At 45.6% G+C, this 16,268-nt stretch overlaps 1 protein-coding gene across 1 annotated transcript in view; it reads left to right on the forward strand.

Annotated features, from left to right (window-relative positions):
- The first annotated feature begins 15,558 nt into the window (after nt 1–15,558).
- Nucleotides 15,559–16,268, forward strand: part of smarcd1 (SWI/SNF related, matrix associated, actin dependent regulator of chromatin, subfamily d, member 1) — a 53,590-nt gene continuing 52,880 nt past the window's right edge. Inside the window, exon 1 of the mRNA XM_048523575.1 lies at nt 15,559–15,737. Within this exon, the coding sequence (XP_048379532.1) occupies nt 15,573–15,737 (165 nt within the window). The 5' untranslated portion in view covers nt 15,559–15,572. The remainder of the gene's footprint in view (nt 15,738–16,268) is intronic.

Raw genomic sequence — 16,268 nt, forward strand, 5'->3', positions numbered from 1 at the left:
TAATTTCCAGAGTCCTCAGCCAGGATGGCATGACCACCATTGGGAGGATGTGTTATATAATGGCTCAATGGTTAGTACCATTGTGTCACAGCAGCAGGGACCTGGGTTCGATTCCAGCCTTGGGTGACTGTCTGTGTGGAGTTTGCCCATTCTCCCTGTGTCTGTGTGGGTTTCCTCTAGATGCTCCAGTTTCTTCCCACAGTCTAAAGATGTGCAGGGTAGGGTGGATTGGCCATGCTTAAATTGGCATGATGTGCAGGATAGGTGGATTAGCCATGGGGAATGTGGAGTTGTGGGGATAGGGTAGGGGGATGTTCTTTGGACAGTCAGTGCAGACTCAATAGGCCAAGCAGCCTCTATCTACACTGTAGGGATTCTATGGTTTTATATTTAGATCTCTGCAGAGAGGACGCTAGTTCCTGGGTGTGTCAGAACTTTATTCAAAATGTCAAAAATGTCTTCTTAGTGCATCTAGCTCAGCTTTCCAGCTCTTTGTTTACTTTTCCCTGAGTCTGCCCCCAGGTTTAGCCTATGGAGCACAGTGAACACCAACAGTAAATGGACTCACATCATCAAACACAAAGCAATTGAAGCCTATGGGATGAAGGTTGAAGGAGAGGCCAGAGTTGGAGGTACATGAGGTTCTTGAAGGGTTGTAAGAATGAAGGAAGTCTTATAGATCAGACCAGACCCCCTCAAAATATTTTATGAAGGTAGCCTGGACCCCAACTCTTTCTTGTCTTCAAAGCAAACATCAAATGTTTGTTCCAGATGCAATGCGACTGGTCAAACTACTCGATGTTAGATAATACACAATTTATTTAAACACTGTATTTAAAATACAACCAAAGAAAGAGAAATTTGGAATAACAACTCTATTGGAAAAATTAACAGAATAATAGACACAGTAACTATTACTAATTAATTATTCCAATATAGTAACATCCCCATAAACACCCTTGGCAATAAAACAGGAAAATTCAGACACAGATTCTCACATGCAGTTCTCCAATCTAGGAAGAAAAGAACATCGAGAAAAAATTCAGAGAGAGTAGCAGCCAGGAGACATTCACTGAAGCTTCCAACTCTGTTGAGGCCCTAAAAGCTTCTGATGCTACTAAGAAAACAAAAACCCAGAAATCCAGAACTGAGAGAGCTGGCCACACCCATTCAGACTGCTTTCAAAAAAACCCCAAAGCTTCCCAAGCTGTTTACACAAATGGTGTAAGCTAGCCAGTGCGGTACCACCGCCTTACAACCTCTCTTCAAAAAAACATCCAGGACAAAATAACTTCTCAAAGCAACAGCATCATCTCAGAAGTTACAGAGATAGGAAGGGACGTGAGCAGGGATTGGGCAGTTAGAATGGTGCAGGTTGCTTCCCCTGTAGACATTGGGAGCTAACCCTTGCTAATTAGGCCCTGCTTTGCTGAGTGGGAAGCAATGATAACCTACTCCTTGCTCCTCCAAGACCATTTTTATGTATTCAAATCAAGTGGGTGAAGAGATTCGAGGCTAGGAGTAGCCCCAGGGGGGCTTGTTGGGGTTGGTGTGGGGGATCAACTTGCTATCTGTTTCACTAGCTCCTTTTCGGAACCTTCTGTGTGACAATTCTATTGCTCTGCCTCACATCACATCCCGGGGATGGCAAATGTGCAGTGTCATTCGAATTCTTTCCGCCTTCAAATAACACCAAATTAGCACTGTAATTGAATTGCTGCCTCTCTTTCCAGGCACTGAAGAAGCCGCTGTGAGCCTCCAGCCTTTTTGGTTATTATCACCCTCACACTGCATGTCGCTTGTCTCTTGCATATGACATACCTCACACCTCTCCCTGACTCTTCTTGTTGTTTTGAGTCTGTTCAGATTTTTGTTAAGACTGACATGCTTTCTCTCTTCACCCACCACCTCCCCCCCCCCCCCCCCCACACCCAGCACTCCTTAGTCACAGTATAAATGTAAATGTTTTACCCAGTTCCCACGATGGCCAATTGTAAATGTTAGGCCACGTCTATTGACACAGTGCATGCATGTGTATCTTGCACTACTTCCAAATATGACGCACGCACATTTAAACAAAGGCTCCTCCCCAATACAGGTTGTTCTGCTGTAAAGCGTGTTTCTTTAACACGAATTGGCTGTAATGCAATTGATGAATCGTGGACACTGTTTGGATATCACAAACTTTCTGTTGTACCAGGTATAGCAATTTTCTACAGTGATTTCCCTATAACGTGATTTTCTATAGTGCTAAGTCACACAAGAACATAACTATCATGTTATAGGAGAACTGCCTGCATGAAAAATGGCAGCAATCAAATAGGCACAATAACTCACTAAGTAAAGGGAATCAGGCCTGAGGGCTGGCAAGGGGGAGGGAGAGGGAGTTCTCTTCTCCCCCCATTATCATCCCCACTCTGCCATCACCGCCCTTCCTCCCTTGCCCTCCATTCTCATCGCCCCGACTCCCACTATTGAACTCCATTCCAGTAATGCAATTCAACCCTGCACATGCACAGTTCCTTTGCATGCGATGTCATTGCAATTCTACGTGATGACGTAAGGCCTGACTACACGGCAATGTGATACGGGCAAAGTTGTCGCACATGTGGTGTTCCAGATTTGTGTGCATAAATAGTTGTGGATATTTGCAGATACATGGTTCCAGATTTTTGCACATGCGCAGTTCTGGATTTGTGCACATGCACAGTTGTGGATTTTTGCATATACATGGTTCCAGATTTGTGCACATGCGCAATTCCAGTTTGGTACACATGCGCAGTTCTGGATTTGTGCACGTGCGCAGTTCTGCATTTGTGCACATGCACAGTTCTGGATTTGTGTGCATTGTGCAGTTCGAGATTTGTGAACAGATACAGTTAAAATTGGTGCCAGATGTTAGCAGACACTGGCTAAAGTTTAACCATATTGGGTTTATAATAGAGATCTGTCAATAAAGTTTATTTGATGAATAGCATAAATATTGTTTTATTATAAAACAAGACACATTTATCAATGATTCAAATTGAATTCGCACATAATTTGAATTTTAAAGTGTAAATACTTCTCTTTCTAAACAACACTTCATTCATGCACCTGTTAGATTAAAAAAAACTTTCTCTGCAGTGATCAATTTTAGAAGAAAAACAACACTTTGGACAATAATTGTTAATTCTTGAAAGATAGAAGGTTAAGATATGAAATATTCAGGATGACTTTTCAATGAGCATCTTGGCACATGTAGACAGGAGTCACTAAGCACGGGCAGCTGCCACTGGGACGTTTGCAGACATAACTCATTCAGGAAATATCAAGAGGAAATCTTTCAGGGTTTTTAGAACAGTTGGATTAACAACTTCAGATATCACACTGGACTCTGAAAGGTTTTTCTCAGAAAGGCAGAGGCCGAGCTGTGTAGCTTCTGTCTCTCTCAGCAGACTGTTCCGCAGCTGAGCATTAGACAATATCCAAAACAAAGACAAACTTGGAACGGCCATAAACACAAGCATGTGATTTCCAGTTCGTCCAAGAAATTATCTTAAGCCACATGACTTTCAAGAATTGCCTTTAAAAACAAAGTCCCGACGTGTCCTTTTTGTGACCCCTTCAAAGAAAAGGTCTGATATTAGAATTAGAATTAGCTTTATTGTCTCATGTACTCAAATGAATGCAGTGAAAAGAGTGTAAGTCGCCGCTTATATTTTGCTAGTCTTTTCAAATGAACCACTATCCCTAACCCTTTAAACAAATCTTCAATCAAATAAATAATGAAGTGTCTTCAGAACAATTTAATTGTCACATTGTACGGTTTCACTGAAGTGCAGCCTCTGAAATCGTGCTAATTGCAATTTCAGTTTGGTGCTGCGGGGGAAAGGAGGAGGAGGGATAAAACAAAACAGGGATAATAAATGGAAAGATATATGGCTAAGAGGGAAATGGAGAGAAGCTGGGTGAAAGGTTGTGTGAAACATTAATACCAGTCTGGATCAAATTGGCTGAATGGCCTGCTTCTGTGTAAAGAGTAAGCCAGCTTCAGGTACTGTGAGTAAAATTATTGAAGCTCAGATGTTGGAACTGCTGTTCTCATCGATAGGTTGCCTCTAATTTAAAAAAAAACACACAGCTCTATATATTTGTGTGTATTTGGTGCCACTGGGATGAGTTTGCTATGGAGATTCTTGTCAGTTAAATGCCAGGCTGCAGACTGAAGTACAGGGGAGTAGCACTTTTAGTGTCAGCACCAAGCGTGCCAGGTGAAATCGAGAATGGGGGTCAAGCTGCCAGTTTCAAACAAGCCATCCCTCTCTTGCCCCACTCCTTTCACCATCACTCTTCTGACCCTTCTCACCCTACCTCACCTCTTTCAACCATCCCCCTCACACATCACAGTTCTGAAGAAAGGTCATGAAACCCCGAAACTTTACTTCTGCTTTTTCTCCGCAGTTGCTTGCCAGACCTGCTGAGTTACTCCAGCAGTCCCCACACACGTGTCTTGGATTCCCTCATCTAGCTTTGGGTAAACGGACCTGGCGACTGCTGCGTGTGAATGCGTGGAGAGAAGATGTGGTAACATGAAGCTGAGGGCTTCCTTCTTTTTCCTGTGGGCCCTTTCTCCCTCACTCTCACATACCATGCACATGCAAACACAGCGATACCACAAACAGCAGCGTGGAATGCAATCTCTGCTGGAAGCTGCCTATTGACAGCCTTCTAATAGCTTCTCCTTCCTAGCTCTGACTCAGAAGTCGAGGCTGGCACCGGAGCCACGTGTCATGCTGAGCCCCCTGTGGCCCGTCGCATCTCACCTCCCACAGACTCAACGAGTGTGTGTGCGGTGAATGTGGCCAAACAGTGAATCCATTTTTGATTTTTCTTTTCAAAATACATGAAAGGGGCACAGTGTGCTGTAGCTGATATACTCAGGAGTTACCCAGATGCTTCCAATTTATTTTTGTTTTAATGCTGATTTGACAACTTCCCCATGACCAGAAGCCTGAACAGAAGACACTTCTCCCCCATTATCTCCCAAGTTCCCTCCCTAACCAGGTGTCCAAAGGTCTGATATTGACAAAACAATATGGAATGAGTAAAGGCCTGGTGCCGCTGTTACATTTTGAAGGCACCACCAGATTTTTCTCACATCCTCAGCGACATTCTAACATTCGGGGTCTTTTAATTTAATCCCAAGTGAGCTCAAGTTTGACATGAGACATTCCTCTACCTTTTGTGACAGTCGCTGTGTAATATATTGCAGCATGACGTACATCTGCGATCCACTTGCTAAACCTGTGCTCTGGCAGTCTGTATTTAAATCGTAGGTTGTGGGGCCCTTAAACAGCACTCTCTGGCCTGGCACTTGCAATATTTCCAGTCGTTCCAGTTTAAGGCACCCGTCCTCATCTCAATCCCTCCAGTACGTTCAGAAAGTCAGTATGCAGTTACTGGCAGGGTTTACTAGTTCGTGTCCTGCTTCAATCCCTCTCCTCCCCATCACTCTCAGAATGTCACAGCCAACTTTCTTCAAGCACTAACACCTTATCCTGCTCAGGAATGTTGGTAACCAGACAGAAACAGAGCATACAGACAGGCCACGTGCTGGACTTGAGTCTTAGTGTGTGGAGATGACACAGGCCAAGAGCCTTGTGTGTGGAGGGGGTGTGGGGTTTGGAAGAGGGTGATGGTGATGAGCGAGAGAGACATGACCTCCTGTGTGGTGGCCAATGCGGGAGACCACAGCACCACTGTTGCCACTGCATCATTGATAACCAGGACACCTTAGTTCTGGGCCTACCACAACCAAGAGCTTTGCAAAAAGCAAACCTAAACCTAATTATTTGAATGATTTATTTGATTTGAATGATTTTATAGCGAATGGTACAGTAAAACACAGTGAAATGCTTCAACGGTTGCCACAGTCTGACACCATTTTGAATAGTGTAAGAATAAAAAGAGGTAAAAGATATGATTGAAAGAGATTCCAACTTCATTCCACTGCCTCTGCCATGTGTCCTGAGCCCTGAGCCAGCTCACCAACGACTCCTATGCCTTCGCCACCTCACCACCACTTGTGCCGACCCCAAGAACGTAGGATTTGCCACTCTTCAGGTGCCATCTCTTCGCCACTGGGTCCACTTCGCCAACACCAGTGCCAATTCCCTGTCCCATGCTGGACCCACACTTGCCCCGCAGCTGGGGGGGTCCCCAGGTCCATTGCTGCCACCAACTCACTGATAACCAGGAGTCCCTGGCTCCACTGCCACCTTGCCAATGCCAGGAGTTCCTGCTCTGGACCTACTGGAACATGGAGTCCCTGGCTCCACTGCCAAGCCAGGCCGGCACCACCACCTCACTAAGGGGCCTGCTCCGGCTGCCCTTCTCTGAGATGTCACCTTCTCTGCTACCGCTGACAGGTAGAAGATGAAGAACAAGGAAGAAGGCAAAAACGGTAAGCGAGAAGGAAGGAAGCGGCTGCTCTGGAGCAGACGGGTTCAGGAGCACAAATGCTGCCTCCCTTGAGCCACGACCATCTTAGAGAGAAGATGAATCAATTAAACTAAATTAACACCCCCATTAAAAGAACAGTCTCTCTTTATATATGCTTTAGGTACTGAAATAAACAATGCTCTTCATCTATGTATTTTAATATAATTCACGGACATAGGAACATAAGAACAGGAGTAGGCCATTCAGCCCATCGGGTCTGGCTGCCATTAAATACAATTGTGGCTGATCAAACACTTCAATGCCATTAACACTGATTCCATATGACCTCATGGGTGTCTATGCCCACAACACAGTGTAAAGTGGCACTGCCCAGTGTCCACTAGAAACACTCTGCAATTGGTTAAGCGACATTGATGCCCACTCCTCTGCTCCACAACAGTAACTTTATCACCTCTCCCTCTCTCTCTTCAACCCCCCTCTTCAATCCTCTGCCATCTCTACGCTACTGCAGGTCGAGTGTCTTGCAGATCCCTAAATTGAATCCCAGGAAAGCACCTCGGGATGTTTTACCATTTAAACAGGGGCTATTTAAATGCAATTTGTTGTTGAGAATGAAAGATAAATTCCTTAATTTGAAAATGGAGCACAAAACGTTTGAAATAAATCTGCAGATTTAGCATCAGCGAACAGTCAGAAAGGGGGTCCTCGCATTTGGATGAAGTGGAATCATTTTAAAGTACGTCTGGGCCCCTTAGAGGTTGCTGAATGCCATCCAGCAAACCTCTCACGCCAGAAGGATGCAATCTAAAGGCCATCCTCCCATCACTGAAAACTTTGTTCAGCTAAATAATGCTGACAATGAACACTGTTGCTCAGACACCGTACCTTGCAGGCTTGTCCTCTTCCCCTCCATTTGGTCAATGACACAGTGTAATGGTACAGAAGATCACCCACATCGGTGTCACCAACATGCCTTTTACAACCAAGTGCAGGCTATCTAGCCGAAGGCACAGAAGCAAATGTTAAACATGTGAAAAAGACACTTTGACCCCTCGGACATTTGAGCTTCCAATACTGTCGCCCATTCTCAGGTCGAAACACATTTTCAAACCATTGCGTTCGCAGGGTGGGGGAAGAATTGAGATGGCGGGGGGGTGAGGGGGAATGGCAAGTTAAAGACTTCCAGCATGGAAGAAGTGGCATCAAATTTGAAACATTAACTTGGTCTCTCCCTCTCTCTCTCTGCCAGACCTGTTGAGTTTCTGCAGTGTTGCCTGTTTCTGATTTCCAGCATCCACAGGGTTTTTGCTGCTGCATTTCTGCAGCGCCTTTCGTGACTTCAGGGCATCCCAAACGCATCCAGTGAAGTACTTTCTCGAGTGCAGCTCCTGTCGTGATGTAGGAGATGTGGCAGCCAACTTGCACACAGCAAGATCCCGCCACCAGGAATGCGATAATGACCGCATTGTCTGTTTTCTGCGATGTTGACTGAAGGGGTAGGCACCGCCCAGCACCCACCCATGAGATTTCCTCCCAAGCAGTGCCATGAGATCTTTCTACAGCCACCCAAGTAGGCAGGCAGACCCTCATTTTTGGGGAGGTAAAGGCCTAGTGGTATTATCGCTGGAGTGTTAGTCCAGAGATCCACATGATTTTCTGGGGACCCAGGTTCGAATCCTGCCACGGCAGACTGTAGAATTTGAATTCAATAAATATCTGGAATTGAGAATCGAATGATGGCCATGAATCCATTGTCAATTGTTGGAAAAACCCATCTAGTTCACTACTGTCCTCTAGGGAAGGAAACTGCCATCCTTACCTGGTCTGGCCTACATGTGACTCCAGTCCCACAGCAATGTGGTTGACTCTTAACTGCCTTCTGGGCAATTAGGGATGGGCAATAAATGCTGGGCCTGGTCAGTGATGCCCTCATCTTGTGCATGAATAAAGGAAAACAAAATCTTACCTGAAAGTGCAGCATTCCCTCAGCACTGCATCAGAGTGAGGGCCAAGATTCTGAGTTTAAGGTCCTGACGTGGACTTTAATCACACAGTCGTCTGTCTTGGAGATGACAGTGTGACCCACTGAGGCACCTAGCACCTGAGTATGTAGGCCGAATGGCCACCTTCTGCTCTGCAGTAACTCTGTGATTTTGTATACACGCTCAAGGCTCACAAATGACCGATGACCCGTGAATGTTAAGCACAACTGGAATAATATTCAAATCAGCAAAGAGGGAAAGATGGTGATGTAATGGTTCTGTCACTGGACGAGGAGTCCCAGGGCCCAGGCTGGGGACAGGCAGTGGGTAGAATTTAAATTCAATTCAGAAATCTGGAATTGATTTGAGTTGAATTGAATGATTTATTGTCACTTGTATTTAAGGGAAAATACAGTGAAATGCTTCAACTGCTGCCACACTCCGGCGCCATTTTGAATAGCTTAAAAATAATTTTAAACTGAAAGAGACGAGATCTTTGTTTTATATCCACTGCTTCAATTCAGGGCTTCGCCCTTGCTGCCATCTTGGCAGACTCACCAACATCGGAGGGTCTTCAGGCGCCATCTGTCACCGCTGGGTCCAAATTGCTAATGCTGCCGATGCAAATGCCCCTCTGCCACGTCTTGCCACTGCCAGCACCAGGACCAATAAAACCAGATTCTCCACTCTTTGGGTGCCATCTCTCACCACGGGGCCCAGAAAGGTAGGCTGAGTGATGGTGACCATGACAACCATCAGTAATTGTCAGAAAAACCCATCTGGTTCACTAATGCCCTTGAGGGAAGAAAACTGCCATCCTTACCTGGTCTGGGCCTACATGTGACTCCAGACCCACAGCAATGTGGTTGAGTCCTATCATAAAATGGAGAACTGCCAACGCTGAAGATCGAAGTTCTGAAGAAGGGTCACTGGACTCGAAACGTTGACTCTGCTTTCTCTCCACAGATGCTGCCAGACCTGCTGAGGTTCTCCAGCTATTCCTGTAGTTGGCTCTTCACTGCCCCCTGCCTCCCAAGCCAGGGCAAAGGCAATTAGCGATGCCATCAACAAATCCCATCACAAAAGGAAGTGGTAGCGTGTCTACCTCAGAGATGGGAGACATGGGTTAAAACCCCACCTACACCGGGGGTGTGTGCAATAACGTCTCTGGATAGGCTGATGCAGAAAAATATCTCAAGTCTACAATTATAACTGTGATTGTGGATCAGAACAAGACTGGGGCATCAACACCTGATATTTGGAGCACTTTGATATCATTCTCCAATTGTCTGTCTGAACAGCCTTTTTCAGTAGAAAGGGTGCCCCCACCTGGAAGCAGGCTGTAAAAACAGCTCTGCACAAATAATTAGGAATAAAGACATCCATTTCTATAGAGCCTTTCATGACTTCAAGGTGCCCCTGAGCGCTTGATAGCTAACATCTGAAATATCATTGCTGCTTTAAAATGGGAGTGAATTTGTGCACAACAAGCACCCACAAACAACAGTGTGATAAAAACCCGCATTACCTCCTGATAATGTCCCAGAAACCAGGGATAACGGGCCTTGTTTTGTTTTTCTGGGAGATAGCAGCACCCGTCCTCATTACCACACAGGAATATCAGCCAAGGTTTTGTGCTCACAGCTCTGTAGTGGGCCCTGAACCCACAACCTTCTGGGGTAGGAAGGTGGAAATGGGAGCCAGCGAATCTCGCGTCAGGGAAGCCAGTCCAATCACATCTCCGGCTCAGTGACCTAAGGTGATTCACGTGACCTTGCTCATCCGAAATTATCGTGCCAAGCTACATTCAGGAGAAGGTACAGGAATCCAAAAGATATGCAAATAAACTACGATGATTGGCAAATATTAGAAAGAGAATTACGTTTTATCATCATGTGTACTCAAGTACAGGAATACAGTGAAAGGTTGCCATTCCTGGCACCATCATGGGCACAAAGTTCAAACTCTTAGGTACAAAGTAGAAAAATAAGTAAGTGTAGTTATAAGTTCAACATTAAAGTCTTCTTTAGGTGCTTAGCCATGTTGGGCTCACACTCCCAACAAGGACTCAAGCTCCCTGCGCTTGACGCTACTGCTGGTACCAAGAGACATTGGGCGACCTGCTCTCGCTGCCACCGTAGATGCCAGGAGACCTCTATCACCGCGCACTAGGCTCGATCTCCCCTGCGCTGGGCTCGCCCTCTCTGCAGAAGGTAAACAGATTAAAAGTAAGAAAGAAAAGAACCTGTGAAGGAAGAAAGAAAAAGTAAAAGTGGATGATCTGTTCCAGGCAGGAGCCTGCATGCTGCGCTGCTACTCTGCCACCATCTCAGAGATCAAAATCAAGAAAAAAAATTATGAGAAACTGTAATGAGTTGTACAGCAGGGCCTGGCAAAGCTACAAACACTGGCAATCTGAAACAAACATTGAAAATCCTCAAAATAGGACACTCGCAGTGGTAATGATAGAGTCATTATATCACAAAGGAGGACATTCAGCCCATCAAGTCTATCCCAGTTCTCGCAGCGTGAACCAGTCGCTGCTTTTGGAACTTTACCGTCTCCTTTCAGTTAAAAAAAATGCACATTTCTCTCGTGTCTTCCCCACCTTCCGAGCACTCTACAGCAGGGTTTTTGAAGTATAGCCTCTTTTGGATTGCCGGAAAGCACACACTGCCAGAATTGTTCTGGCGCAGAAAGATGCCATTCAGCCCATCGTTTTTCCACTTCTGTGATGACAATCTCATTCCCTTTGGAAAGCTTCCATTGAACCTGCCTCCACCACAACTCCTTGTTCTTCAAGTATCATGCCAAATTTTTTCCCCTTTGCCTGAGAGAGGTGACAGGATTAAAGGCTCATGCGAACAGCAGCACTCCCTCAGTACTGCACTGTGGTGCGTCACCCTCACAGTCATATAGGCCCTTCGGCCCAACGCATCCAGGTTTCCCAAACCTTCCAGTCATGGTAACATTCTTGTCAATCATTTTTTTGCATGCTTTCCAACTTAATAACATTCTTCCTATAATAAGGCAACCAGAATTATACACAGTATTCCAAAAGTGGCCTCAGCAATGGCCCTGTACAGCCACAACACAATGTCCCAACTCCTATACTCAATGGTCTGAAGTAATGAAGGTAGGTACCCAGAACAGAATTATAAACTAAAAGTAAAACCCTGTGGTTGCCAGAAATCCAAAGCAAACACAGAGAATGCTGGAGAAACTCAGCGAGTCGGGCAGCGTCTGTGGGGAGAGAAACGAGTGAGCGTTTCAAGTCTGCAGAACATGAATTGTGAATGTACACTGTAAAGATAAACTGTAAGGACGAGTTTAATGAGGCTTGTCACAGTCCGAAAAGCAGTCACGTTGAACTTGTAACGTTAACTCTCGTTTCTTTCTCCACAAGGTCTCGGAGGGGAACTCGCAGGGCAGTGGTGTTCCCATGTGTCTGCTGCCCTTGTCCTTCTAGATGGAAGTGGTCATGGGTTTAGGAGGTGTTGTCTGAGAATCTTTGGTGAATTTCTGCAAAGCCTCGTGAAGATAGTTCCTATCTCTCTCTCCCTCTTACCCCAACATGAATCGATTCAAATTGTTCCCCTACTCGGGGCGACCGAATTAAGCCTCGCCAGATGGGTAACAGATTTGTCGTGGTGTGAGGCTCCATCACATCTTGCTTTATGACAGGGTAGAAAGCTTCTATTTTTCTAGCCTTTCTTCTTGAATGGCAGCCTACCATTACCCTTTGCTGTCATGTAGTCCTGCAGCATAACCACGGTCTTGTCCAAATGCAATTTACGTCCTCGAATTTGTACCATCCACCTTCCCCTATGCAACACAGATATGGCAGATCCACAGAACCGTAGCAGCTTACAGGAGGTCATTCAGCCTCTTGAGTCTATAGTGGCTCTCCAAAGGAGGAACTCAGTCAGTCCCACTCCCCCTTGTACCCCTGAATAGGATTCCTTTGCAGATTCTTATCTCATTCCCTTCCTGAAAGCATTGATTAACCCTGCCTCCATTACACTCTCGACCACTTGCATTGTAGACTCTAACCACTCGCTGCAGTAAAAGGGTTTTTTACTGTGTGCTGCCCTTGTATATTTCACCAATCACCTTACACCAGTTTTCCTACCACTCTGCCCAGACCTTTCTTCATTTTGAACAGATTCCCCCTCAGTCTTCTCTTCTCCAAGGGGAATAGTCCCAGCTTCTCCAACCTACTCAAAGTGTCTCACCCCAGGACCATTCTCATGGATCTTTCCTTCACCCTCTCACATGCTTCATGTAGTGCAGGACCCAGAACTGGGCGTAATCATCCACTAAAGGTCAAACCAGTGTTTTCTAAAGGTTCATCACAGAATCCCTATAGCGTAGTAGCAGGCCATTCAGGCCATCAAGTCCACGGTGACCCTCCAAAGACCATCCCATCACACCCCCACCCCTCAATAACCCTGCATTTCCCATGGCAAACCCACTTAGCTTCCTGGACACCATGGGGCAATTTAGCATGGCCGATCCACCTAGCCTGCACATGTTTAGACTGTGGGAGGAAACCGGAGCACCCGGAGGAAACCCACGCAGACACAGGGAGAATGTGTAAACTCCACACAGACAGTTGCCTGAGGCTGGAATTGAACCCGGGTCCCTGGCGCTGTGAGGCTGCAGTGCTAACCACTGAGCCACCGTGCTACCCTTACATGCTTTTACTCACAATGCTTCGATATATAAAGCCTAAAGTCCTGTACACCTATGAAGCATTTCCTCAACCTGCCTTGCCACATTCCACAGTCTGTGTACATTTAACCCCACATCACTCTGCTCCTGCAACCTCTTTAGAGATGTACCCAACCTTATATGATGCCTTGCTTTGATCTTCCTATCAATATAGTTTGCTTCTTTGCATTACATTTTCCACATGTCTGTCTATTCTACCAGCCTATCCATGTTATTATGATCCCAACTGATGTTAGCACTGGAAATGCCAGATCCTGGGCAGAAATCTGGCTTGACAGATCGTATCTTGTCTTTCTTTAATTCAACAAGGTAGTCTTTCATTGAAATACAAACACATAATGCTATAGATAACAAGGTGTGGAGCTGGAGGAGCACAGCAGGACAGGCAGCATCATAGGAGCAGGAAAGTTGATGTTTTGGATCGGGACTCTTCTTCAGAAAATTCATTCCTTGAGTGTCCATACAACTGACCTTAGTCTTTCTCAGCTTCAAATAACTCCTTCAAGGTTCTAACCAAGCACTTCTGGTCTAGGGTTTCCAAGCTAAACTCCTGATGGTGAGGTAACCTATTTTCTTAACAATTCTTAAATATCGCCCTTCTTTAGAAGAGGCTATTTTACACATCTCAGGTTCACCAGGACATGAGCTATAGGTGTTTCCTCATGCAAAAAAAAGCTGATTTGTTTAACTGAAAGCCGAGCACTTCTCAATGTTTAGCCTGTTTACTCAGTAAGCTTTCCCAATACAAATACATTCCCACTGCTTCTCCAAAAAAACCCCTCTCTCATCGTTTTTTTTGAAAAGAAAAATGACAGCTCTGGATATAGTGGCAAGTTAATCATTCAGCTCTCTCTCATACACAGATCAAAGCCCAAATGCCACTAGTCCAAAATCCAAGTTCTAAACTAAATTATAATAAAACCTATATAAACCACACAGCTTACATCACAATGTCCTCATTCACTCTATCATCATCCTCCTCAGGGTTCACAATAGTTGTATCATCTGGAACTGTTGAAATAAGCCCTAGACAAGTAAATTTTGGTCATTAATATAGATCAAGGAAAGTAATGGTCCTCATTTCAACATGGCAAACTCTACTCCTCCTTTACAAAACAACCTTTCACCCCCAACTGTTCTCTGTCACTCAGTTAACTGCATAACCCCTGTTGCCACTGTCCCTTGCATGCCTCACTTTTGCCAGCAAGACCATTATGTGGCACTTTGTCAAATGCTTTTCAGAAGCCTATTTAAATCAAATCAGCTGTATTACCCCCATTAAACATTTGTGTTACTTCATTAAAAAAATCTCTATCAGGTTAGTGGAACAGGACTTGTCTTTAACAAATCCATGTGAGCTTTCCTTCGTAAATGAGTCAGGCGACGATTAATGTTAATCCCAATTATCACTTCTAAAAGCATTTTAACCATGTAGGTTAAACTGACTTCTTCTCTTCGTCAAACCTGAGCTCAGCCAGTATCTTAAGTATGACAGCGGCTTCCTCATTTGTGGCACGGTGGCTCAGCGGTTAGCACCACTGTGTCACAGCGCCAGGGTTTGATTCCACCCTTGGGTGACTGTGTGGAGTTTGTACATTCTCCCCATGTCTGCATGGGTTTCCTCCCACAGTCCAAAACTATACAGGTTAGGTGGATTGGCAACGCTAAATTGCCCATAGTGCAGGCTGGCTGGGATGGCCAAGGGGGATGCAAGGTTACAGGGATAGGGTGGATCTCAGTGGGATGCTCTTTGGTGGGTTGGTATGGACTTGATGGGCCAAATGTAAGGATGCTAAGATTGTTAAAAGCAGATGCAGTGTACTCATTTGATACCTTGGATGTGCATTTGTCCCTAACTGATCTATCCCTTCTCTTCATGTAATTTTGTTACTTACATATCCCAAAAAAGCTTTTGCATTCCCTTTTGAATTGACTGCCAATCTCCACTTATTTTCTATTTGTCTCCCTTCCTCACTTACCCTTTGAACTTTCTAAAAAAAACTCTCAATGATCAGGCAGCATGTAACTCACTGGAAAAGCCTTGGTTAGCCCAATGACTACATGTTACAACGTGACACCGAATAAAACCATGTGGATTTAACTCTCCCACCAGCTGGCGCTGTTCTTGGGGCCTTCTCCGTTATTTTGCAGTCTCCGCCCTGAGGGTGGCGCTGCTTCTGGAGTTCAAGACTTCGCCCTCAGTGTGACGCCATTTCTGGAGTTTCGCCCTTGTCCTGAGGATGGCCCTGTTTGTGGAGTTTAGTCTCCGCCCTGAGTGTGTCGCCGTCTCTGGAGTTCAGCATCCGCCCAGAGGGGGGCGCTGTTTCAGGCGATTAATTAACGCATGCGGGCTGGGCCGCGTACCGGAAGCAGTGTTATCGCTTTCCGGTGCGAAAGAGTTCCTTCTCGAAGATGGCGGCGCGAGGCTTCCAGACAATGAGCCCGGGCGCGGCGGCTGCTATGGCAGCGGGTCCGGGGCCTGGCCAAGCACAAGGGACGGGGCAGGCCCCGGGCAGGATAACAGGAGCTCAACAACAAAACATGTTCCGTTCAGCCATGCCAGGCCAGGGATACCCGGTAAGTGAGGGGCCGGGATATGGAACTATGTGTGATGAAGGGGGTGGGGGGAAAGGCGAGGCCCCTTGTCCTGACCAAGGCAGGTCCCATTCCTTAAATCGAACCGGCCACAGCCAGCAAGCTTCCTTTCTTGCCTCCTGAATGACCAGATTGGTCTTTCTACATCTGACCTGACCCTAGCTTCCTTTGTTTCCTTCAGTTGGATAATTGATTGCATCCCCTAAGGCTGCTTCACATTCTTGCCTTGCTCTTTAGGCCCGAACAGACTGGTTTGTAATGTCTTATGATTATTTTTCTACAGTTATGTAAGTTGAAAAGATTTTATTTTGAGTCATGTTCAGATTTGACTCTTAGTCTTGAATTTGGAAGCTAGTTGTGGTTAAATCTGAACAAGATGCTACTGATGTAGGAAACTTGAACTTAAAAAGAGAAAAATGCTTGATATTCTCAGGATCCCTGTGGCTTTGATAGAATCATAGGGGTTTTGTTCAAAGGTGGCTGATGTACCTGGCCTGCTGAGCAGTTTAAAAC

This window comes from Stegostoma tigrinum, chromosome X (assembly GCF_030684315.1).
Source record: "Stegostoma tigrinum isolate sSteTig4 chromosome X, sSteTig4.hap1, whole genome shotgun sequence".
Lineage (NCBI taxonomy): Eukaryota > Metazoa > Chordata > Chondrichthyes > Orectolobiformes > Stegostomatidae > Stegostoma > Stegostoma tigrinum.